Genomic DNA, 26,403 nt, shown 5'->3' with positions numbered 1-26,403 from the left:
CTAGGAAACACTGGTACTACAAGAACTTTAAACAGTGTGAGTGGTACAAAAACATACAACACACACAGTGTGAGCTGTAACACTGAGAGCACTGAGGAGAGCACTGCAGCACACACACTCTTGTATTTCTGATGTAAACATTTGTCTTTATATTTTATTATAATGGAGAGCTTTTATTTTGTGTCTTTGTTTTTTTTTTTCCTGTGACCTTTGACCCCGCTGGTGATAGCTTGGTTAGCAAGATGCATTTGTATTTCATGTACTTTCTGAAACGAGCAGTGACTTGTCAGAGTCAAGACATTCATCAGGTCGCCATTCATCAGGTCGCCATGGTAGTGACCTGTCAGTCACAGGTAACCCTGCCCCCCGTTTACTGAGGTAATAAATCAAGAGAGGAGGACCATTTTCTCATAGACTTCTATAGGATCAGACTGCTTTTACAACCAGTGGAGTCGCCCCCTGCTGGACATTAGAGAGAATGCAGGTTTAAGTATCAGAGGCTTCTATATCACTTCTATATACAGTCTATGAGAAAGCATGAAAACCAGCCTTATAATAAAGTGACTTTTCTTCTTCTGTGGTGTCATGTGTCTCCTCTGCAGTCAGCTGATTGGCTCTTTTCAAGATGAAGCCTGGATGATGTCATTGCAGAGGTATAAGGTGAGGTCACATACATGCACACCTGTTGATTATTGATCATATCTAATGAGAAGAAAACAACTTCCTGTGGAGCACCAGACTCATTAACACAATAAAAGACTATAAGAAGAATATAAACCCTGTTCTACATACGTCAGTGTGTTGTTCAACCTGTGGTCCCGACCCAACAGGAGGTCAGCCTATGAGCAGTCAGGGTCGGGGCCACATCAGTGTTTCTCAAAGATCAGCTGATGGAGCATCACCACGGCAGCAGAGTCAGAGAGGAGGCCCAGTAAAGACAATAGATGCTTTAAAATCCAGTCAGCAGCCAGATGGAGCAGTGCTGCCCCCTGCTGGATCTGCTCTTCTCACACCTTCATATCAGATGTTTCTGTCGCTTCTACATCACAAACAATTCAAACAGAATTAATCAGGTTTAAAACAACAAGTCGAAATATTAAAAACTATTAAAATATGTTTAAAATAAGATGACAGTGTGAGACAGGAAACTTTCTCCACATCAGTTTTATTAGAAACATGAGAACAGAGAATTAAATGTTTGGTGTTCGACGGCCGTAAAGAGAAACTAAAAGAACAAACTTCATAACGTTCATGTGGAAATATGACTGATGGGGAGTTATGAACAAACAGCTGCTTTAATTTCACCTGAAAACACGTCCGCTGAGCGAGCCGCCCTGTGACCACGTTTCTGCTGACCCGACGTCACATCCGCTCAGTTTGTTTTTCTGCTTCTGTTTTATGTTTTTAAATATGTTCATCGTACGAGAAATGTTTTAAATGTGTGCCCCAGTTTGATTTAAAATGATTCACCTCTCAAAGGATCTGAGCCAAATGTCGACTCGACGTTTCCTTCAGAATGTTTTTGGTTCCATTGAGGTTTTAAGTCTACAGAAAACGTTATTTATGAAGTGTAATATTGATAATAACGGTAGACCTGATGCTTTATTGTGATGGATTAAACTCTAAAGGTCAAAGACGTTTCCTGCTGCTGTTTCACATTAAAAGCTCTACAAAGGACAATCACAGAGGGGCTTTTATTGTGAAGCACAACAGGAACATGTATTTGTTAGTGTTGAGAGTTAGTTGTTGAGTTTTAAAGCTGCAGGGAGGAATCATTCAAGAGAAAATACAGATAAATAGTTAATGAAGATAAAAACAGCAGCAAGTATTCTGTGTATGATCTGCTCCTTCAAAATAAAACATCACTTCTCCTCCTCCTCCTCAGGTTGTTTTATTGTGAAAGGCTGCCGACGTACAAATGTTTAAAATGACAAACAAAACAGTCAGAATTTCAGGTTTGATGCTAAGTGGATGCTAACCATGCCTCTGATTAGTTGTTGTTCTGAGCCTGCTTCTGATTGGCTGATGGGACGTGGACAGGTAAGGACAGGGTGTGTTTGCTTGTTATATTGTTGTTTGTCATGTAAACTCAGGCAGCGAATGCAAAGTAAAAGAATAAAGATGAACAGGTGGGCGGACAGGTGAGAAGACAGGTGGGCAGACAGGTGAGGTCAGGCGGCGCTGGAGACGGCCAGTTTCTTCAAGTGATCCATGAACACCTGCAGGCTGACGTCGTCAGTCAGGATGGGAGCTCCGGACTCCTGCAGGAGGAAACAAAACATCAGAACAGGTTCCATACAAAGAGTCTGAAGGTCAAAGGTCAGAGTCTCACCTGGCCCCAGGCGTACATGTTGTTGTGGGTCTGAGAGGGGTTCACTTTGGAGAGCAGGAAGCGGGCCTGAAAGACAGCATCATGTAGTTCATAACCATGTGTCATGGTGTGTACGCGTCATCCTGTGAGAGGCTGGGGCTGCTTCTCATGTCTCTTATCTGATATCTCCTCGCTCCTCGCTCGAACCGGAAGTAGTTCCGGAGCGGCCATATTGAGGACCGTCTCAAAGCTCTTATCGCTGATTCGAGGAGCGAGGAGAGAGGAGGGAGGAGCAAGGAGCAAGGAGGGAGGAGGAAGGAGCGAGGAGCAAACAGTGCAGCCTGTTCTTCATGTGCAGGTGTTTGAGGAAACACTGTTACTGTGTGTTTATTAGAATGAATACAGAGCACGTGTGTGTCATCACAAACGGACGTCGCTGCACGAGACGCTTCAGAGGAAAGGACCTCTCATGTCTCTTAAAAAACATTCCCTCATTTCCTCTCTCCCATTCTGGTTTCCTCTCTCCTATCCTGGTTTCCTCTCTCCTCTCATCATTTCCTCTCTCTTCTCCTGGTTTCCTCTCTCCTCTCCACGTTTCCTCTCTCTTCTCCTGGTTTCCTCTCTCCTCTCATCATTTCCTCTCTCTTCTCCTGGTTTCCTCTCTCCTCTCCACGTTTCCTCTCTCTTCTCCTGGTTTCCTCTCTCCTCTCCTCGTTTCCTCACGTCTCTCCTTGCGTCTCTGGTGGGAGGGACTAAGACGCAAGTGAGGGATGCATGGATGCAATTTAAGAGACTTGAGAAGCAGCCATACTGTATGTGTGTGTGTGTGTGTGTGTTAGTGCCCCACCTGGCTGCCTCCGTGCTCCGTGTCGATGTATCTCGGCATGGGGAAGCGAGTGTGCAGCAGCTCCTGAGCGTCGTCTACAGGAGCCTGGAGGAGGTGTCTGAAGTTTTCATACTCGGGCATTTCCTGGTAACCCGCCTTCCTCCACTGAGCCACCGTCTGACAGACAGATAACAGGGAATAAAAACACACAGAAGATGAGAACAGCCTGACAGACAGAGTTGAGGGGTTAATAATATTGTTTAAATATGTACATTTACATGTGATCATGTTGTGTGACTGTCGAGTTGAGTACTGTGCTGCTCCTGAGTTAATGAGTCTCTGATAGAGACGCTATAATCTCAACCATCAATTATTATTGTCCTTGTTATATACTACGTCCACCTGTGTTTGTGTGTGTGTGTGTGTGTGTGTGTGTGTACCTCTCCGTGGTAGATGAGGATCTGGAAGAAGGTGTCCATCAGCAGGATTCTGTCGGGCAGGATGCTGCTGCTGTCCAGCAGGACGGGCTGAAACAGACAGACACTCTGATCAATAACACATCAATGATCACTGATCACTGATCAATCACTGACTGCAGCTGCTCTGGGAGGGATTTCCTCTTCATATTAAAGTTTTTAGTTCAGTTTGGAGATTCAGATTTTTCCACACAGCTGCTGTCAGCTCTGACACACAGAGACCATAGGTGTGAACAGGCACAGGTGTACATGCAGGTGTGTATAAAAAAGTAATACGTACATAAATCCAAAAGAATACAAGGAGTAAACTATGTAGGCAAAAAGGCCACAGGTGTGGTGTTCACAGGTTAGGTTACAGGTGTGTAGACAGCTTTGTACAGGTGTAAAAAAAGGTACGTATATAAGTATATCATTATGCTGTAAGTATATATGAAGCGCTTTCATACATGTATATGTATACAGACAGGTTAGCACAGGTGTGAAAGCAGCTGAGTACAGGTGTGTGTACAGGTGTGTATACAGGTGTGTGTACAGGTGTGTGTCCAGGTGTGTATACAGGTGTGTGTCCACGTGTGTGTACAGGTGTGTGTGTGCAGGTGTGTATGCAGGTGTGTTTACAAATGTGTTTCAGGTGTCTGTGCAGGTGTGTGTCCAGGTGTGTGTACAGGTTTGTATACAGGTGTGTTAACAGGTGTGCGTACAGGTGTGTATATAGGTGTGTGTACAATTGTATATACAAGTGTGTTTACAGGTGTGTTTACAAATGTGTTTCAGGTGTGTGTACAGATGTGTGTACAGGTGTGTGTACAGGTGTATATACAGGTGTGTGTGTACCTCAGGTGGCCCGTTGAAGGAGTAGGCGTAGAGCACAGGTTGGATCATGATGAGAGCCTGCGTCAGGTCCTGTCTGTTAAACTGGTGTCTGTAATACGAGCTCTCGTCTGGACTGTTGTTGAACACCTGAAGGAACGGAGAGCGCCGCAAGTGGAACATGAACTGAAAAACAACAGGTATGAAAAAGAACAGGTAACAGGTCAGTACAGAACACTGAGCACTCTGTCAGGGTCCTGCAGGTGTAACAGTTTGTAGGACAGGTGAGAGATGAATACTTGAACAGCAGGTGTAGCATGAATATATGGGATGCGGATCACCTGAGGGTAGAGCGAGAAGGTCTCAGAGAACCTGAAGGAGTTTGGATCGTCCTTGTGATAATCTCCAAACTTCTGACACTGAAACGAACATTAAAGGACGTTACTACGATCACACGTTAGACTCGCGTCCACGTGTTGAACCTTCACTCACCAGTCGGATCAGCTGTCTGTCCAACCAGCGCAGAACATCCGGACCCTCCTCCGTCTCCGCGCGGTACACCGCTAACCTCGCCATCAAGATGGCCGCCGCCTCCTGATCGAACGATGCTGCGATGCTCTGAATCTGAGTCTGAGCGTCCGCCCAGCTGGAGAGAGGAGAGGAGACAGGAGGAAGAAGGAGAGAGGGAGGATGGGGAGAAGAAGAAAGTAAGGAAATGAAGGGAAGGGAAAAAGGAGAAGAAGAGGGAAGAGGAAGAAAATGAAGGAGGTAAAGGAGAGGAGAAAAATGTTGGGGAGGAGGGAAAAAGATGAAAAGAAAAACAGCAGAAGAGAGGATGAGGAGAAAGGAGAGAAAGAAGAAGAGGGTATAAGGAGAGAAAGGAAAAGTAGGTGGAGGAAGAGAAGGTAAAAGAGAGGATTTGAAAAAGAAGCATAAAAAGTGGGAGAAAAGGAGGAGGCAGAAACCACAGAAGAAAAAATATGCCTAAAGTTTCTGATCACTGAGTAGATTTATATTTATAAAGTGTATCTGGAAGTATGAAAGTCTGTTTGAGTATATAAAGTTCAAATGCAAGTATCAAAGTAAAGCAGGGTGAAGGTTTAAAGCAGTGTTGCCAGATTGGGTTCCTAAGCGTTGGGCTGGAGGTGAGTGTTGGGCTGGGGGACAGCGTTGGGTTGGGGGACAGAGTTGGGTTGGGGGACAGCGTTGGGTTGGGGGACAGAGTTGGGGGACAGCGTTGGGTTGGGGGACAGAGTTGGGTTGGGGGACAGTGTTGGGCTGGGGGACAGTGTTGGGCTGGGGGACAGAGTTGGGTTGGGGGACAGAGTTGGGTTGGGGGACAGCGTTGGGCTGGGGGACAGCGTTGGGCTGGGGGACAGTGTTGGGCTGGGGGACAGAGTTGGGCTGGGGGACAGCGTTGGGCTGGGGGACAGCGTTGGGCTGGGGGACAGCGTTGGGCTGGGGGACAGCGTTGGGCTGGGGGACAGTGTTGGGCTGGGGGACAGCGTTGGGCTGGGGGACAGTGTTGGGCTGGGGGACAGCGTTGGGCTGGGGGTAAGCGTTGGGCTGGGGGACAGTGTTAGACTGGGGGACAGAGTTGGGTTCGGGGACAGCGTTGGGTTCGGGGACAGTGTTGGGCTGGGGGACAGCGTTGGGTTGGGGGACAAAGTTGGGTTGGGGGACAGAGTTGGGTTGGGGGACAGAGTTGGGCTGGGGGACAGCGTTGGGTTCGGGGACAGTGTTGGGCTGGGGGACAGCGTTGGGTTGGGGGACAGAGTTGGGTTCGGGGACAGTGTTGGGCTGGGGGACAGCGTTGGGTTCGGGGACAGTGTTGGGCTGGGGGACAGAGTTGGGTTGGGGGACAGTGTTGGGCTGGGGGACAGAGTTGGGTTGGGGGACAGAGTTGGGTTGGGGGACAGCGTTGGGTTGGGGGACAGCGTTGGGCTGGGGGACAGTGTTGGGCTGGGGGACAGAGTTGGGTTGGGGGACAGCGTTGGGCTGGGGGACAGCGTTGGGCTGGGGGACAGCGTTGGGCTGGGGGACAGTGTTGGGTTCGGGGACAGTGTTGGGCTGGGGGACAGTGTTGGGTTCGGGGACAGTGTTGGGTTGGGGGACAGAGTTGGGTTCGGGGACAGCGTTGGGTTGGGGGACAGCGTTGGGTTGGGGGACAGAGTTGGGTTTGGGGACAGCGTTGGGTTGGGGGACAGAGTTGGGTTTGGGGACAGCGTTGGGTTCGGGGACAGAGTTGGGTTTGGGGACAGCGTTGGGTTGGGGGACAGCGTTGGGTTGGGGGACAGAGTTGGGTTGGGGGACAGAGTTGGGTTCGGGGACAGCGTTGGGTTGGGGGACAGAGTTGGGTTCGGGGACAGTGTTGGGCTGGGGGACAGCGTTGGGTTGGGGGACAGCGTTGGGTTGGGGGACAGCGTTGGGTTGGGGGACAGAGTTGGGTTCGGGGACAGTGTTGGGCTGGGGGACAGCGTTGGGTTGGGGGACAGAGTTGGGTTGGGGGACAGAGTTGGGTTCGGGGACAGTGTTGGGTTGGGGGACAGAGTTGGGTTCGGGGACAGCGTTGGGTTGGGGGACAGCGTTGGGTTGGGGGACAGCGTTGGGTTGGGGGACAGAGTTGGGTTCGGGGACAGTGTTGGGCTGGGGGACAGCGTTGGGTTGGGGGACAGAGTTGGGTTTGGCGACAGCGTTGGGGGACAGAGTTGGGTTCAGGGACAGCGTTGGGTTGGGGGACAGCGTTGGGCTGGGGGACAGCGTTGGGTTAGGGGACAGAGTTGGGTTCGGGGACAGAGTTGGGTTCGGGGACAGTGTTGGGTTGGGGGACAGAGTTGGGTTGGGGGACAGCGTTGGGTTGGGGGGACAGCGTTGGGCTGGGGGACAGCGTTGGGTTGGGGGACAGAGTTGGGTTTGGGGACAGCGTTGGGTTGGGGGACAGAGTTGGGTTCGGGGACAGCGTTGGGTTGGGGGACAGCGTTGGGTTGGGGGACAGCGTTGGGTTCGGGGACAGCGTTGGGTTGGGGATCTTGATTTTCAGTATGAATACAGACCGTGAAAGCGGGGCCTCACGATCCTTCTGACTTTTTGGGTTTTAAGCAGGAGGTGTCAGAAAAGACAGCGTTGGGTTGGGGGACAGCGTTGGGTTCGGGGACAGAGTTGGGTTTGGGGACAGAGTTGGGTTGGGGGACAGAGTTGGGTTTGGGGACAGCGTTGGGTTGGGGGACAGAGTTGGGTTTGGGGACAGAGTTGGGTTTGGGGACAGCGTTGGGTTGGGGGACAGAGTTGGGTTGGGGGACAGCGTTGGGTTCGGGGACAGCGTTGGGTTGGGGGACAGAGTTGGGTTTGGGGACAGCGTTGGGTTGGGGGACAGAGTTGGGTTTGGGGACAGCGTTGGGTTGGGGGACAGAGTTGGGTTCGGGGACAGCGTTGGGTTGGGGGACAGAGTTGGGTTGGGGGACAGCGTTGGGTTGGGGGACAGCGTTGGGTAGGGGGACAGCGTTGGGTTGGGGGACAGTGTTGGGTTGGGGGACAGAGTTGGGTTCGGGGACAGTGTTGGGTTGGGGGACAGCGTTGGGTTGGGGGACAGCGTTGGGTTGGGGGACAGCGTTGGGTAGGGGGACAGCGTTGGGTAGGGGGACAGCGTTGGGTTGGGGGACAGAGTTGGGTTTGGGGACAGAGTTGGGTTGGGGGACAGAGTTGGGTTTGGGGACAGCGTTGGGTTGGGGGACAGAGTTGGGTTTGGGGACAGAGTTGGGTTTGGGGACAGCGTTGGGTTGGGGGACAGCGTTGGGTTGGGGGACAGCGTTGGGTTCGGGGACAGCGTTGGGTTGGGGGACAGAGTTGGGTTCGGGGACAGCGTTGGGTTGGGGGACAGCGTTGGGTTGGGGGACAGCGTTGGGTTGGGGGACAGAGTTGGGTTCGGGGACAGTGTTGGGCTGGGGGACAGCGTTGGGTTGGGGGACAGAGTTGGGTTTGGCGACAGCGTTGGGTTGGGGGACAGAGTTGGGTTCAGGGACAGCGTTGGGTTGGGGGACAGCGTTGGGCTGGGGGACAGCGTTGGGTTGGGGGACAGAGTTGGGTTCGGGGACAGAGTTGGGTTCGGGGACAGTGTTGGGTTGGGGGACAGAGTTGGGTTGGGGGACAGCGTTGGGTTCGGGGACAGAGTTGGGTTTGGGGACAGAGTTGGGTTGGGGGACAGCGTTGGGTTTGGGGACAGCGTTGGGTTGGGGGACAGAGTTGGGTTCGGGGACAGCGTTGGGTTGGGGGACAGAGTTGGGTTGGGGGACAGCGTTGGGTTGGGGGACAGCGTTGGGTAGGGGGACAGCGTTGGGTTGGGGGACAGCGTTGGGTTGGGGGACAGAGTTGGGTTGGGGGACAGCGTTGGGTTGGGGGACAGCGTTGGGTTGGGGGACAGCGTTGGGTAGGGGGACAGCGTTGGGTAGGGGGACAGCGTTGGGTTGGGGGACAGAGTTGGGTTCGGGGACAGTGTTGGGCTGGGGGACAGCGTTGGGTTGGGGGACAGAGTTGGGTTGGGGGACAGAGTTGGGTTCGGGGACAGTGTTGGGTTGGGGGACAGAGTTGGGTTGGGGGACAGCGTTGGGTTGGGGGACAGCGTTGGGTTGGGGGACAGCGTTGGGTTGGGGGACAGAGTTGGGTTCGGGGACAGTGTTGGGCTGGGGGACAGCGTTGGGTTGGGGGACAGAGTTGGGTTTGGCGACAGCGTTGGGTTGGGGGACAGAGTTGGGTTCAGGGACAGCGTTGGGTTGGGGGACAGAGTTGGGTTCGGGGACAGCGTTGGGTTGGGGGACAGCGTTGGGTTGGGGGACAGCGTTGGGTTCGGGGACAGCGTTGGGTTGGGGGACAGAGTTGGGTTGGGGGACAGCGTTGGGTTGGGGGACAGCGTTGGGTTCGGGGACAGAGTTGGGTTTGGGGACAGAGTTGGGTTGGGGGACAGAGTTGGGTTTGGGGACAGCGTTGGGTTGGGGGACAGAGTTGGGTTTGGGGACAGAGTTGGGTTGGGGGACAGCGTTGGGTAGGGGGACAGCGTTGGGTAGGGGGACAGCGTTGGGTTGGGGGACAGAGTTTTATTACCAAAAATGAAACCTTATTTAAATATTTTTGGTGCATTTAATGTCATATTCATTTATTTATATTGGATTTTGGCAGGTTGATAGTTTTTAAATAGGTTGGATTTGGGTGTCACATTTCATGGCAGTATTTGATCACTTGTGGTTTGGCCATGACGCCAATATGTATTTGGTCGTCTAACTGCACTTGTTTTGAATTGCAATAGCATATATATGTAACATTTTACCTTTGGTTATTTGATGCAGATATGAAGCTGTCTTTGCTTCTGTTTTCAATGTAATAGTTTAACACAGATTTCTGGCACGGTTATGATTTGGGCTGGAGTTGTTATTGAGCTGCAAACTGTCAATCAGATCTGGCAACACTGGTTTAAAGTAAACAGGCGTACAAAGATATAAGAAGAGTTTACACGGATGAGAGTATAGAAGGAAAATGGTTATTAAAGGTATAGAATGATTTGAGTGTTTAAGTATACGTGTGTGTGTGTGTGTGTGTGTGTGTGTGTGTGTGTGTGTGTGTGTGCGCGGTCGTACTTCCTGGCGGTGGTGGTGACTCGGATGCGTCTCTGTCCTGACGAGTGTTGGTACTGAGTGACGAACTGAATTGCTCCCCGGCCGCCCTGAGGGATCGGAGCATTGTGCTGAAACAGACACACAACAGGACAACTAATCAATCACCAATCAATGATCACTCATCTACAGAGACAGCTGAGACATCAGGTGACATCAGGTGACATCAGGTGACATCAGGACATTCAGACGTGACTGAAGGATTATTTTAAAGTACTACTGTTCATTAATCAGGGAAATATTAAAAACACTCAGGTTGTTAACGCCGTTACTAAAAATACTGAGTTAGTTGAACCTTGTGTGTGTCACACTGCTGCTCCACCTGTAGTACAACCTGTACCTTTACTCTTCATACTGGGAGGACATGTAGCTGTACTAAACACACAGTTAAATTACATAATAATAATTAATCATCTTTTCCACCAGTGGACATGTTTACAATCTGTTTGCTCTGTTTCTCTACACTTTAATAACTGGATAATGTAATCAGCCTCAGAGTCGACCTTTGTGCTTTTATTTTGAAAGGAACTATAAAAATAAAGTGTGTTTGTTAGAGATTACCTGTTTAAATAAAGGTTATATATCATCATCATCATCACACTGATCTGAACCAACCTGAGCTCTACAGCAGCACCATGATGATGATTACACACCTGCACACCTGTTATTACCTGAGTCAGGCTGTGCCACACACACACACACACACACACACACACAGTTACCTCCTGACTGTAATGTCAACACTACCTGCACATCCAATATCCTGCGAGTGTGTATGTGTGTGTCCTCTCATCATCTCAGCAGGCGACAGGTGCACCATGACAACGCAGCCTCATGAGACACACACACACACACACACACACACACACACACACAGGACACACCCCCTGCAGCCGTCCTCACACTCAGAGACGATCAGATCCGATTTCAACGACAACTTTAAAGATCAAACTCATCGCTGACGTTGACCTCATTGATCTCTCAGTGTTGGTCTGGTTTGACCTTTGACCTTTGCTCGGCTTCATTTGGCCTCTGCTGGTGAGTTTTGAGAGAAGAGAGAGGACTGAAGTGGAGCTGTGTTCACACTGAGGAGCAGCAGGAGCTCAGAGTCTGTGTGGATATAGGTGCAGAGCAGAAGGTACATTTTGGAGCCAGGACCTGCTGTTGGTGACATTTGAACACCACACGGTGCGTTCAGGTCCATCTCAACACAGTGACTCATCACACTTAAAGCAGGCAGATCACATCTCTGTGGTGACTGAGGTCCAACCGACCAACTCTGCAGGATTTACTGTTTATATGTGAGACGCCTCCTCAGAGGAGCCACAAGGACGACGTTCAACATCATCACTGACCGACTTTAAACTCTGACGTCATCGAGGGGTCAGAAAACTCAACGCTTCAACGCTCAACAGGTAACAGTGAAGGTGAAGCTTAGGTGCAAGCTCAAGTAAAGACGGTAGAACAGGTGCACAGACGGAGGAAAAGGCAGAAATCAGTGGAAGGTGCCGTGAAGACAGAAGAAGAGGAGACTGTAAAGGTAGTAAAGACAGCTGTAACGTCGGTCTACGCAGAATTAAGACGGTAAAGGAGGAGCAGAGACTTTACAAAGCACAAAGACAAGAGGAAGGAGGAGATGAGGAAGGAGGAGAAGAGGAGATGAGGAAGGAGGAGAAGAGGAAGGAGGAGATGAGGAAGGAGGAGAAGAGGAGATGAGGAGATGAGGAAGGAGGAGATGAGGAAGGAGGAGAAGAGGAGATGAGGAGATGAGGAAGGAGGAGAAGAGGAAGGAGGAGGAGAGGAAGGAGGAGAAGAGGAGATGAGGAAGGAGGAGAAGAGGAAGGAGGAGATGAGGAAGGAGGAGAAGAGGAAGGAGGAGGAGAGGAGATGAGGAAGGAGGAGAAGAGGAAGGAGGAGAAGAGGAGATGAGGAAGGAGGAGAATAGGAAGGAGGAGGAGAGGAAGGAGGAGATGAGGAAGGAGGAGAAGAGGAGATGAGGAGATGAGGAAGGAGGAGAAGAGGAAGGAGGAGGAGAGGAAGGAGGAGATGAGGAAGGAGGAGAAGAGGAGATGAGGAAGGAGGAGATGAGGAAGGAGGAGAAGAGGAAGGAGGAGAAGAGGAGATGAGGAAGGAGGAGAAGAGGAAGGAGGAGAAGAGGAGATGAGGAAGGAGGAGATGAGGAAGGAGGAGAAGAGGAAGGAGGAGATGAGGAAGGAGGAGAAGAGGACGTTTAGACAGCAGAGCGAGTGCAGGCTGCAGAAAGGGAGGTCTAGGAAGGTGTCAGATCAGTGTGTCAGTAAGACAGGTGAAGAGGAGGTAAGACAGGTGAAGAGGATGTAAGACAGGTGAAGAGGAGGTAAGACAGGTAAAGAGGCAGTAGGACAGGTGAAGAGGAGGTAAGACAGGTGAAGAGGAGGTAAGACAGGTAAAGAGGCAGTAGGACAGGTGAAGAGGAGGTAAGACAGGTGAAGAGGAGGTAAGACAGGTAAAGAGACACTAGGACAGGTGAAGAGGCAGTAGGACAGGTGAAGTGGAGGCGGTTGATCTCGGAGCAGGATGTAGTTCAGTCAGCAGGTGTCAGTCGGCTGAGTGACAGTAAATAAACATCCTGTTTTTTCTTTCACAGGTACCTGACGATGATAAAACCCGACACACACTGAAGTGTCCTCGGTGTGTTCAGGGACAGTCGGCTCTCTGAGTGACTCATCAGAGTTCAGTTAATCTCTGAGGTGACTGAGGTCCAACCAGCTGTGCAGAACAGAAGCTGCTGGATTTACAGTCTGTTTATATGAGACCTGTTCAGGTGTGGCGCTCACACTGGGGAACAACACGGACCAGGTCTGATGTCAGTCAGAGCAGCCGTTCAAAGACTTGGATCTGTTCTCTGACTTGATTGGATGTACTGATGGAACACGCTGTGACCTTGATGAATGAATTGGTGATAACTGGTAGATCAATCGATGATTGAAGACATCTTGAGCTGTAACCCTGCTGAAGACATGTTGGGTTAAAACTTCAATCAATCTTCATATTTCATAAAAGAGGAGGGAGCTGAGGCGTCACAAACACCCTTCACTTTAATCCTCACTATCCAAGTCCCAGGAGTTATTAACTGTTATTCTGAAAGTCTGCCATCAGACGAAGATGTGAGCTGATCTTGACTGAGTCTGTGTTTGATCAAAGCTCCATCTGGTGCACGTTGAGAGGAACTGGACAGACAGGTCTCCAGTAAAGGTGTCCTCAGATGTCCCGTCTGATCTACTTCCTGACCTGTGAGTCCGTCTGAAGATGGCAGACGCTCTGAGGACGCTGTACGCCGCTCTGATGGTTGTGTCGGGCATTGCCGGTGTCTGTGGGAACCTCCTCCTCCTGTTGGTGCTCCTCCTCAACAAGGAGCTCCGGTCGGACACACTGGGCCTCACCCTGAGCTTCAGCCTCAGCGACCTGGCTCTCGGACTCTCCACCATCCCGTTCGGGGTCTACAACAGCCTGGCCTGGCCCTCCTGTTGTCCCAGCGAGGGCGCACTCTGTCAGGGCAGTGGCTTCATCTTCCTGCTCCTGCAGACCTCCTCCATCCACTCGCTCACCTGGACCACCGTCAACAAGTTCACCGAGATCTGCTTCGCCCTCAGCTACAGCAGTGTGTGGACGGCGGGGCGGAGCCGGGTCGTGCTGGTCTTGGTCTGGCTGTTCTGCCTGGTGAATGCTACCCTACCCCTGCTGGGGTTTGGGAGCTACGTCTACAGCGAGTCTCGGTTCCTGTGCTGCCCCAGCTTCACCCCAGACAACAGGTACTTTGTGTTGCTGTGGATGCTGGCGGGCATCGTGGCCCCGATCCTCACCATGTGCTCTCTGTACGGATACATCGTGTATGTGGCCAGGAAACAGGCCAGGAGGGGAACGTTCATGTGCAACGAGCTGCACTGCTACTACGTCCCTGCCAACAACTACCTGAGGAGCTCCATCGTGATGGTCACAACTTCAGGTGAGTTCAACTCCACCAGGCCTCTCCCTGAGGAGACTCTCTTCATACAGCTATTTCAAGGTGTGGTACAAACTACAATCTATCTATCTGTCTATCTAATCTACATCTATTGAGACACGTGTGTCAGGCTGAATTTAGGAGCAAAAATGTTTTCTGAGGTACTTTTTGAAAGGTTCTGGACTTTCACTCATGACTGTAGTATTTCTTATGTCCTTGTTGCGGCCCTGGTTGTACTTGGCTGTACTGTCGTGTAGAAATTGACTTCATCCTGAATTTATGATGCGAGACATTTTAGGAAACAGGAAGGACGGTGCGACATGAAAAGCACGATCCACACCTACCACATCAACGTTTAAAAACTGGGCCATCCTTTATATGTTTATAGCTATTCAGACTGTTATTTAATAAAAACAAAAGATTTTACAGAAACAAGCTCACTAAGTGAGGAGGAGAACTGGGGGACATACGGCAGGATTATGTATGGGGACAGGAGCCAGAAACTGTTCAGATCCCATCAAAAGACCGGATTCAGAAGTCTGTCAAGATTAAGGTGTCCAAACTGTCAGTGTGCAAACATTGTGGGAAGGAAGGCTGCCTCGTGTGTGGAAAGAAAATGCTCATAAAACACAGTAGATTCATATGTGCTTGTTGCCATGACAACAGGAACAGAGCACAGGCTGTGTGTCTGAGATAAACTCTGAGCTGCAGAAATCAGACGTTCAGCAGAAGGGCGGCTGAGGGTCACTCTGATTGTCTCTGAGGTCCAGCTTCTATATTTACCTTCATGACTCACTGTAACTACTCTCATTATGGTGACACACAGTGATGTCATAACCACAGGAAAGGTCAAAGGTCACCACAACAGCTTTTAAACGGAGTGGCGACACATTAAACAGTCTGTAGGCTTCTGTTTTTACATCAGAGTGAATTATTTTCATTTTATCCCCCAAAAAATCAGAATTTTTCTTGTCTCTCAGCTCTAAATACTACAATACCCATGAGCCTTAGCTGCTGTTCTTTTTTTTTCTCATTTACATTTTTCTGTAGTCCAACTGGTCAAAATTTTGACACAGAGCCTTAGCTTTTTCCCTCTATCTCTGCAACTAGTCCTCAGACCTCTGCAACTAGTCCTCAGACCGCTGCAACTAGTCCTCAGACCGCTGCAACTAGTCCTCAGACCTCTGCAACTAGTCCCCAGACCTCTGCAACTAGTCCTCAGACCGCTGCAACTAGTCCCCAGACCTCTGCAACTAGTCCCAAACCTCTGCAACTAGTCCTCAGACCTCTGCAACTAGTCCCCAAACCTCTGCAACTAGTCCCCAGACCTCTGCAACTAGTCCCCAAACCTCTGCAACTAGTCCCAAACCTCTGCAACTAGTCCTCAGACCTCTGCAACTAGTCCTCAGACCGCTGCAACTAGTCCTCAGACCTCTGCAACTAGTCCTCAGACCGCTGCAACTAGTCCTCAGACCGCTGCAACTAGTCCCCAAACCTCTGCAACTAGTCCCAAACCTCTGCAACTAGTCCCTAGACCTCTGCAACTAGTCCCAAACCTCTGCAACTACTCCCCAGACCTCTGCAACTAGTCCAAAACCTCTGCAACTAGTCCTCAGACCTCTGCAACTAGTCCTCAGACCGCTGCAACTAGTCCCCAGGCCTCTGCAACTAGTCCCCAAACCTCTGCAACTAGTCCCAAACCTCTGCAACTAGTCCCTAGACCTCTGCAACTAGTCCCAAACCTCTGCAACTAGTCCCAAACCTCTGCAACTAGTCCCCAGACCTCTGCAACTAGTCCAACACCTCTGCAACTAGTCCCCAGACCTCTGCAACTAGTCCAAAACCTCTGCAACTAGTCCCCAGGCCTCTGCAGTTGTCCCAGACCTGTGCTGGTTAGTTTGTGGTTTGTTCTGATGATGTCATGACTTCCTGTGTATGTGCCGACAGTTTCCTGTGTGTGTTTCAGTGTGTTTGCTGGTGTGCTGGCTGCCCTACATCTCAGTGTGTCTGTACGAGACATTCAGTGGTCATCAGAGTCCTCCTGTGACCTCCGCCCTCTCTGCCTGGCTGGTGTTGACCAGTGCCGCCCTCAACCCCTGGATCACCTGTATGACCCAGACGTAAGTAAGATTGTGCAGCAGGTGAAGTCGGTCCAACGTTTCAAAGCAGCAGTAAGACGCGACAACGATGGAAACATGACTTCTGTCTGTTCACGTGTCTCCAGCAGGTACAGGGCAGCGGTATGTCGGATCATCAGCAGGTTTACTCAGATGTGTCCGTGTTCTGGGACACCTTTAGAGTCTCGCCCCCAGAGCTCCGCCCTTCACCTGGACACAGCCAATCGCATCAGCACAACTACGACGACTACAGCAGCAACATGTCCTCCGCCATCACCAGAAACACCAACACCACCCTGATCCACACAGCTGAGAGAACCTCTGCAGCGACTCTACACCATTCAGTCCACAGACACAAACACCTGCTGAAGCTGCACGGACATAAAGGACCTCAGCTGTGACACTGCATTGTGGGAAATGTAGTTCGGCCTTACATTTCTATTCACATGACCTGATCACGTTCAGAGGTTTTACTTCAGCTGAGATGAAGGATTAAAACAGTATTTGAGGGATGTTTTTCTCCAAGTTTCAGGTTCAAATCTGACTCGTTGATCTTTTCTGAACCAACACGGTGGAAACTGAACATTTCTCAGGAAGCTGACGGTTTGAAATGTGGAAACGTGAAAACGGGTTCTGTAGGAGAGCTTTCTCTCACAGCTGAGAGGATTTAAGATGGAAGGAGAAGTACATTTTGAAAGAGCGTATCTGACTTTCTTACATGCAAACTGTTGAAGGTCTGGTTGTAAAATGAGCAAAAACATAATAACAATAAATACTAATGATAGCCTCGGCCTACAGTCCGTTTGCTCTTTTCTTTTCATGTGTTTATGTCGACTTTGAGTTTGATTGTTCAGTCAGTAAACCTTTAAGAACCCCGGAGGATATATAACATGAACTCATGATAGACATGAGGCAGGAAGTGTCTGTCCTGACCTGAACTCATGCTTTTATTTTGTCCTCTGTCTCCACCTGCTGGTGTCCGTGCAGCCTGACGCTGCTGATCCGTTTATTTTGAGACATAAACTGAAGTTCTGTTTCAGTATTAATTAATGGTACTTTAATGTTTTATTTAAGACTCCAAAGTTCTAAAGTTTTAAATTTCACTTAGAAATAAAATACTTAAAAAACTCAGCTTCAGACACAGATCAGAACAGCTGCTGAACTGTAAACTGTGTCAGTCAGATCCTCCAACATGTCGCACCGTCCTTCCACTTTTCAGTTGTCTGCTGACGTGTAATCTGCTCAGTCTGATCTCAGACCCCCCCACAGGTCTCTCAAGGTCAGAGGTCAGGTCTTACCTGGTTGACGACCTCAAAGTACAGAGCGAGTGTAGTGCTGGGATCCAGCCCGCAGATCTTCCACTGACACGTTCCTCCGGTCCCGATCTCCTGCACACACACACAGGAGCGCACACACACACACACACGCAAACACGCGCACACACACAGAACATTAGTGAAACACACAGGGATGAGACTGATAAGAAACATGTTGAGGGATGTCCCATGTGTTAGAGGTCAAAGGTCATGTGTGTGTGGTACCTACGTTCTCGGAGACACAGGGCCCTTTCGCGCTCAGAGACACACACGGTCCGATTGCTCCCGACACTTTGATCTCTCTGGACGTCTGAAACAAAACACAGCACTGAGATTATTCACCTGTAGGGCAGGTGAGCCTGGGGGCGGGGCCTCCATCTGTTTCACTTAGGCCCAATGCCAATCTCCACACTCACGGAGTCACGTACTTTGAGGCGCGTTCCCGGTCAGTGTGTGTGTGCTTAGTGCTGTCCCACTGTCAGATCACAGAGTGTGTGACGGCTCTGATGTGGACTTCACAGCGCCAAATTACCGACTTTCCGTGAGTCCGCATATCTACGGACTTTCCTGTAGGACTTACCCAGAGTTCATAGCGAACTTGGTGACGTATACAAACGTGATTGTCCAGCCCCCCCACTAAATGTAAACAAATGTTCGTACATTGAAGTCGTTCAGTAAAGTTTGACCAAAAAATAATCAGAAATGTAAACAATGTGAGCGTGGACGGTGACGGGAACCGCTAATACGTTTATCTGTAAGTGACAACAATTAAATATTCATCAATGCCTTTCTGACTGTTGATAGTTTGTTACATAAAGCTGATCTCATCTTAAAATAAACACTGTAAGTCACACAGATACATGCTGCAGGTCGGCTTCTTTTCTTATTACATTTAATGGCCCGTCTGGTTTCCAGGCAACGTGCGATGCCATGATAGTGCGTCCCATTCCTCATTTTTATGCACGTCTCAGACCCTCACGCACTCACGCCTGACGCCATTAAAGTCCGTGAGTGTTCAGTGCTCAGGCTTTAGGGTGGAGATTGGGATTGGGCCAGACAGTCATCGATGAGGTAAGATGGCGGCTGGTACCTTGACCTCCAGCGTGGCGGCGAAGGCCATCTTGAAGGAGCCCTGGACGTCTTTGGTGAAAACTCTCTGGAAAGTTTGCTTGAACAGAGACGTGTTGAAGGAGTCGGCCATTACCATGTAACCTCTGCAGAGAGACAGGACACAACTCAGAACCTGTCTGTGTGCGTGTGTGTGCGTGTGCGTGTGTGTGCGTGTTCGTACCCTGTGTAGTTGGCGCAGCACTTCATCTCCAGCAGGCCGGTCTGATCGAGAGCACAGGCGTAGATGTCGATGATGTGACCGTTAGTGGACGCTCTGTTTGCTAGAGACTCATAGTGCTACAACACACACACACGCACACACACACATACACACACACACATACACACACACACACACACAGTTTTAGAAGTATAACACAAACTTGATCCAACAGAAATATCACATGTACACACACACACAGAGGAGGCTACCTGTGCTCAGTCTGAAGGTGAGTTCACACACAGAGGAGGCTACCTGTGCTCAGTCTGAAGGTGAGTTCACACACAGAGGAGGCTACCTGTGCTCAGTCTGAAGGTGAGTTCACACACAGAGGAGGCTACCTGTGCTCATTCTGAAGGTGAGTTCACACACAGAGGAGGCTACCTGTGCTCAGTCTGAAGGTGAGTTCACACACAGAGGAGGCTACCTGTGCTATGTCTGAAGGTGAGTTCACACACAGAGGAGGCTACCTGTGCTCAGTCTGAAGGTGAGTTCACACACAGAGGAGGCTACCTGTGCTCAGTCTGAAGGTGAGTTCACACATAGAGGAGGCTACCTGTGCTATGTCTGAAGGTGAGTTCACACACAGAGGAGGCTACCTGTGCTCAGTCTGAAGGTGAGTTCACACAGAGCCATGTTTCGCACGAAGCAGTGACGGCTGAGGTCAGAGCAAAGACAGAACATGTGCCGACAACAACAAGGACTAATGAAGATGTTCGGATCGAGGGATAATCTGGGGACGTCCTGAAGGTGTGTCATCTTTGAGACTCTCCTGAAGCTGCATCAGTGATGGTCGAAGCAAACTAGTCGTGTTTTAAAGCAGCGTTCTTGTCGTCTCACAGACAGACCTGACAGAGCACGAAGCCGTCTGCTGCGTCTCTGTCTCGCTCTCACCTTGGTGGCTTTCTTCATGAACTTGGCGTTGTCCTTCTCCAGGTCATGCCAGGACCTTATGGGGGTCTTCAGCTCGTCTCCCACCACCATGCCGGGTCCCTGTGTCGCCGGGCCGCCGATGAACGTCATGATGCGAGCGCCCGTGTTTGGAAACGTGCACTGTGGGTAAAAATCACAGCCTCTGAGTGAGACAGACATGAAGCTGAACCCTCAAAGCTGCTGCTTTAAACCTGGACCCCCCCTCACCTCCAGGAGCCCCACAGCTATGGACATGGCCACGCCCAGCGAGCGCAGCGGCCTCTTCCCCTGCGTGACGGGCCAGGGGTCGCGCTGCAGCTCCCCCAGCAGGTCAGTCAGGTTCATGTCGATCTTCTGCACCGGCTGCAGGAACCTGCAGGAGGAAAACAGAGGCATTAGAGACACCTCAGACTACACCTGCTGACTACACCTGCTGCCTACACCTCAGACTACACCTCAGACTACACCTGCTGACTACACCTGCTGCCTACACCTCAGACTACACCTCAGACTACACCTGCTGACTACACCTGCTGCCTACACCTCAGACTACACCTCAGACTACACCTGCTGACTACACCTGCTGCCTACACCTCAGACTACACCTCAGACTACACCTGCTGACTACACCTGCTGCCTACACCTCAGACTACACCTCAGACTACACCTGCTGACTACACCTGCTGCCTACACCTCAGACTACACCTGCTGACTACACCTGCTGCCTACACCTGCTGACTACACCTCAGACTACACCTGCTGACTACACCTGCTGCCTACACCTGCTGCCTACACCTCAGACTACACCTGCTGACTACACCTGCTGACTACACCTCAGACTACACCTGCTGACTACACCTGCTGACTACACCTGCTGCCTACACCTCAGACTACACCTGCTGACTACACCTGCTGACTACACCTGCTGCCTACACCTCAGACTACACCTCAGACTACACCTCAGACTACACCTGCTGACTACACCTCAGACTACACCTGCTGCCTACACCTCAGACTACACCTCAGACTACACCTGCTGACTACACCTGCTGACTACACCTCAGACTACACCTGCTGACTACACCTGCTGCCTACACCTGCTGACTACACCTGCTGCCTACACCTCAGACTACACCTCAGACTACACCTGCTGACTACACCTGCTGACTACACCTCAGACTACACCTCAGACTACACCTCAGACTACACCTGCTGCCTACACCTCAGACTACACCTCAGACTACACCTCAGACTACACCTGCTGACTACACCTGCTGCCTACACCTCAGACTACACCTGCTGACTACACCTGCTGACTACGCCTCAGACTACACCTGCTGACTACACCTGCTGACTACACCTCAGACTACACCTGCTGACTACACCTCAGACTACACCTCAGACTACACCTGCTGACTACACCTGCTGACACCTCAGACTACACCTGCTGCCTACACCTGCTGACACCTCAGACTACACCTGCTGCCTACACCTGCTGACACCTCAGACTACACCTGCTGACTACACCTCAGACTACACCTGCTGACTACACCTGCTGACACCTCAGACTACACCTGCTGACTACACCTGCTGACACCTCAGACTATACCTGCTGACACTTTCATCCTCTGAGGAGCAACAACACATTTACCCATCAGCTTCTAAACACTGCAGGAAACCACATGTGTAATAATCAAGGCTCACAGGTAGACAAACCTGTGTGTGTGTGTGTGTGTGTGTGTGTGTGTGTGTGTGTGTGTGTGTGAGATTACCTGTTGGACAGCGGCTGGGGGGCAGCTTGAGGTCCTCGTCCCTGAACAGCTGACGGTTTGGTCAGACCGAGCATCTCCTGCAGACACACACTCTGGTCAGCACTAGTTAAACTGTTAACTAGCAACTGGTAAGTTAGGCCTGCTGGTACTGCTGTAAGCATACGGGTCACTCTGAGGTCAGAGAGGAAACTCTGCTTGAAGAGGGGCTGAGGTGAAGTTTAAGGAGAGAACCACTGCGCCCTTATTTTGAAAGGATGAGCTGAGCTCAGTCTTCCTGTGGGGGGACACCACACGAGAAGGATTACGGAACCTTCCGGAAGTAGTGACCCCCCTTCAGCAGCCGGCAGGAGGAGACTGATGGAGGCCGGAGCTCAGCTGCTGCTGACTGATCACAGTTTGAGGCGGTGTTGTAGGACTCGAGTCCAGGACTCGGACTCGACTTGGACTCGAGCAGTGATGACTCGGACTTGGACTCTGACTCGCACATTGACCCATTCACACTTGTAAGACGGAGAGGAGGACTCGGACGCATTTATTGATACGTTTTGCTGTCTTGAATAACTGAGTTTGGGCCGAGGGCGGTCAGGTGTGTTGACCTGCATGCGCTCACTCTCTCCGTCTCCTCAGCAGCTGCTCCGGCTCCAAAGATCGTTCGTTTTGCTTTCAGAGATTTTACACCAAATGTCAGAAGCCTCCTGGATACTTTGTGAGTGCGAGTGCACGAAAACAACCTCTGCACACTTGGATGATGTGTGATGTTAATAAAACCAAAGTTTAACGCACCGCTACGTCACCGTCACTGTAGGTATGTATGTGCAGCATGAGGTGTGTCTTAGTGATGTACACCTTGCAGACACGTCACTGTGGATTGGGGCTGCGGTGCGATCGCATAGCATGAGCAGTCAGAGCTCCATCAGAGCTCCATCAGAGCTCCATCAGAGCTTCATCAGAGCTTCATCAGAGCTTCATCAGAGCTTCATCAGAGCTCCATCAGAGCTTCATCAGAGCTCCATCAGAGCTTCATCAGAGCTACATCAGAGCTACATCAGAGCTTCATCAGAGCCACATCAGAGCCTCATCAGAGCTTCATCAGAGCTCCATCAGAGCTTCATCAGAGCTTCATCAGAGCTCCATCAGAGCTCCATCAGAGCTTCATCAGAGCTCCATCAGAGCTTCATCAGAGCTCCATCAGAGCTCCATCAGAGCTACATCAGAGCTTCATCAGAGCTCCATCAGAGCTTCATCAGAGCTACATCAGAGCTTCATCAGAGCCCCATCAGAGCCACATCAGAGCTTCATCAGAGCTTCATCAGAGCTCCATCAGAGCTTACATCAGAGCTTCATCAGAGCTCCATCAGAGCTTCATCAGAGCTACATCAGAGCTCCATCAGAGCTCCATCAGAGCTTCATCAGAGCTTCATCAGAGCTTCATCAGAGCTCCATCAGAGCTTCATCAGAGCCCCATCAGAGCTTCATCAGAGCTCCATCAGAGCTCCATCAGAGCTTCATCAGAGCTACATCAGAGCTACATCAGAGCTCCATCAGAGCTCCATCAGAGCTTCATCAGAGCTCCATCAGAGCTACATCAGAGCTCCATCAGAGCTCCATCAGAGCTTCATCAGAGCTCCATCAGAGCTACATCAGAGCTTCATCAGAGCTCCATCAGAGCTTCATCAGAGCTTCATCAGAGCTACATCAGAGCTACATCAGAGCTCCATCAGAGCTCCATCAGAGCTTCATCAGAGCTCCATCAGAGCTCCATCAGAGCTCCATCAGAGCTTCATCAGAGCTCCATCAGAGCCCCATCAGAGCTCCATCAGAGCTCCATCAGAGCTCCATCTTGATCCTTTGGCTCGGTGACATCACACCCTCTAAGACCTGCGTAGAAACATGGACTCACAGATGAGAGAGTTAAAGCTCAGCTTAGTTTGATCAGAATTAAACCTCGAGGACTCAGACTCGGATAATTAAGGCCTCGACTCGGACTCGGACAATGAGGACTCGACTCGGACTCGACACTGAACGCTTCCTATTTCTGATTGTTTACAGTTCAGCCTGTGACCCCCACGCTGCTAAACGCTGCACAGGAGACTTCACGCTGGTGGCAGCAGAAATGATGATGGACTAGTTACTGGCTGCCTGCAGCACTAGTTAGACAGAGTTAGTGCTGGTTACCTGCAGCTGTTTGGCGTTCAGGTCCTTGGTCCCCCTGAACACGTAGCTCTTGGAGATCCCCTCGCAGCCCAGCTCGTGGACCTGAACCATGCGTCCGAACGTGATGAGTCCGACGAGCGCGGTGGGAGGCAGCAGGGACAGGGACATCTGCAGGGACTCCTTCAGAGCCTGCAGGTCCTCGTCCTCCATACAGGTGTCCACCACGTACAGGAAGACCAGCGGCATCTGAGGACCCCGCTGAGGACCGAGACCACCACCAGTCACACACCTGAAAATATACCTGTCTGTCTGTATCTGTCCATCTGTACCCGTCTGTTGGTCTTACCTGGACCACGTACTCGATGGTGGAGAACTGAGGCAGCAGCTCCGCAGGTTGGTTCACCTCAGAGATTCCAGCGTAGGACGGAGGAAACTGAAACACAAACACCTGTTCACACACTCGACTCACACAGCGGATGGTTCCTGACGTCAAACAGCTGTCAGAAAATAAACGGTTTTATCCGTGTTGACAGGAAAGAGGAAGATATGTGATACTTTCAAAATAAAATGAAACTATTACAAGATTAAAGTCAAATCAACATTTAATTAAAGAAAAGAACGAGAAACAAAAAGTCACGACGTGTTTTACAGATCACAAAAATAACGTGTGATTCTTTCTAACAAAAATAACAAAATGACTCATAACTTAAGGAGAAGAAACTTTTAACACAACAAAACATTAAAATAATCTGAATGAACAGACTTTAAAATCACAGGTTCAGGTGTGTGCGTCCTCACAAGGATAGAAATAGACGTGTGTGTGTGTTTATACTGAACCTGGTTCCTCTGATAGCAGAAGTTACACGCCCACAGTTTGGCTCTGTAGTCCACCTGGCTGCAACACACACACACAAACACACACACACACACACACACACACACACACACACACACACACACACAGTTAGACAGGTGGATGCTTGAACAGACCAACACCTCCTGTCTGTGTCGGTCTGACTGTGCCCTTTGACCCTGTGTGTGACCTCTGACCCTGTCTATGACGTGCAGTGATGCGTACCACAGTGGGTTGAGCACGGCACGGCAGGTGGCCCGGCTGCAGAGGACCGGTTCGTACTGGATGGGGGGCAGGTCAGGTCGCTCCCTCAGCGGTGTGAGCAGAGACGCCACCGGGACCACCATCCGGGTCGCCTCCAGCCGGCTGGACGGCCACACGTTCCAGCTGAAGCGCACGCCGTCACGCTCCTCGTTCTGAGTGATGTACTCTGGGAAGGTCGCCATGGCAACACTGGGAGACGGGGGTCGGACACTGTCAGGAAAAAGCTGGGACACACACACACACACACAATATCAGTCTACTGCAGTACTACTTAGTACTTCTGTGGTTAACTATACAGCAGTAATACTAACTGTGCTGCAAACTACATTGCATTAATTTAGAACAATGTTCAGAGCAGCGTGTGAAACTGTTACAGGAAGAGAAATGTGAGCTTGTTGAAAATGCTTCAAACTTTGCACAGGGTTTGGTTGGTGGTCTGTCAGCAGGGTGGGGCTCTGCTGGGGGGAGGTCACTGCAGCTCTGAGTCAGTCCTGAAAGTCTGTATCTAATATTTATTTACAAGTACGGGGAAAATCTTTCTTATCAAATCGTATCTGATCAATACTCGAACATTCCTCCACCTGTACCCCGCCCACACGAGAAGCCACCAACCAAACTCTGTACATTTTTCAATGCATTTAAAGAAAACATCACGTTATCATGAAGCTTTATTGTGAATTAGTCCTCCTCTAACGATGGAGGGAAGCTGAAAGACTTGAATATAAAGTCAGACTGTTTAAACAGAGTGCTCCAGTAAATGACGTCAGATCAGTGAGACTAATAAAGTCTCAGGTGAAGCTGAAGGTGATGAATCATGTGATTATCTGTTCATTCATCAGATGACCGTTAATTTTTAACTTTGATATTCAAAGTTCAGTCTGTTTGGACCTCAAAGATGCTGCGACAGTCCACAGCCTGACGTCAGCAGGTATATCTATTACACGCACAGGTACACTGGACGTAGGTCCGAGTCTCACCTGATCCTGAAAGTTTTTCCTCCAACAGAAACAAAATAAACAGATTTGATCAGAGTTCAGTTCTGCTCAGTTAGCATCGCAGCTAACAGCTGCTAACTGAGCAGCTAAACAGCTGCGTCATTAACGTCACACAGGTGACAGGTACAGGATGGAAGGACCGGTGAGCTGACTGTGTCCAGATGAAGTTGGAAGTCTGTCAGGTCCAGGTGAGTCTCTGTACGAAGGTAAATGAGTAACTCACCGCCGCTCTGCTGCTGCTGCTGCTGCTGCTCCTCTCGGTTGACAACGAAGCAAAACAACATGGCGGCGGCCCGGCGCCACGTCAAGACACAGACAGCGGAAACACGAAGACGTCTCACTCTGAGCGAATAGTCAGGAACCGCATTCCTGTGAGGAACATTGTCATAAAACAAGCTTCTGGGAGTTTATGGGCTAAAGTTATATATATAGTCATAAAATATATAACGGTATAAGTATTCAGGTATCTGATTGATACTTTAAAGTTTTGTTGAAGTAATTTTATCACACGATAAAGTCGTGCATTTCAGAGAGGGGGAGAGGGGCGTAAAACTTGACCAATAAATATATAGTAGTTATTTTAAACAAGGAACAGTAATAGTGTAATACGAAATAGAACAATATT

The 26,403-nt window shown here is 50.2% G+C and overlaps 2 protein-coding genes across 2 annotated transcripts; one reads left to right on the top strand and one right to left on the bottom strand.

Moving 5' to 3' along the window:
- Positions 1-1,146: 1,146 nt before the first annotated feature.
- Positions 1,147-26,043, bottom strand: sec23a (Sec23 homolog A, coat complex II component). Its single transcript, XM_069662009.1, has 20 exons — positions 26,002-26,043; positions 24,745-25,007; positions 24,504-24,561; positions 24,013-24,099; positions 23,688-23,924; positions 21,513-21,589; positions 19,969-20,113; positions 19,723-19,881; positions 18,790-18,905; positions 18,589-18,712; positions 17,728-17,808; positions 17,481-17,570; positions 10,048-10,154; positions 4,916-5,069; positions 4,765-4,842; positions 4,448-4,609; positions 3,578-3,664; positions 3,159-3,314; positions 2,333-2,398; positions 1,147-2,261 (listed from the first exon to the last, which is right to left on the bottom strand). Exons 2-20 carry the CDS (start codon positions 24,963-24,965, stop codon positions 2,172-2,174), a joined length of 2,295 nt encoding a protein of 764 aa, XP_069518110.1. The 5' UTR covers positions 24,966-25,007; positions 26,002-26,043; the 3' UTR covers positions 1,147-2,171.
- Positions 13,372-16,189, top strand: LOC138590807 (histamine H2 receptor). Its single transcript, XM_069661188.1, has 2 exons — positions 13,372-14,068; positions 16,032-16,189. Exons 1-2 carry the CDS (start codon positions 13,372-13,374, stop codon positions 16,187-16,189), a joined length of 855 nt encoding a protein of 284 aa, XP_069517289.1.
- Positions 26,044-26,403: the final 360 nt, after the last annotated feature.

Source organism: Semicossyphus pulcher, unplaced genomic scaffold, assembly GCF_022749685.1.
Source record: "Semicossyphus pulcher isolate SPU_LCO1_2020_fin unplaced genomic scaffold, fSemPul1.0.p SCAF_14, whole genome shotgun sequence".
Classification (NCBI taxonomy): Eukaryota; Metazoa; Chordata; class Actinopteri; order Labriformes; family Labridae; genus Semicossyphus; species Semicossyphus pulcher.
The sequence above is the reverse complement of the archived record's forward strand: the minus strand, read 5'-3'. Positions and strand labels throughout refer to the sequence as shown.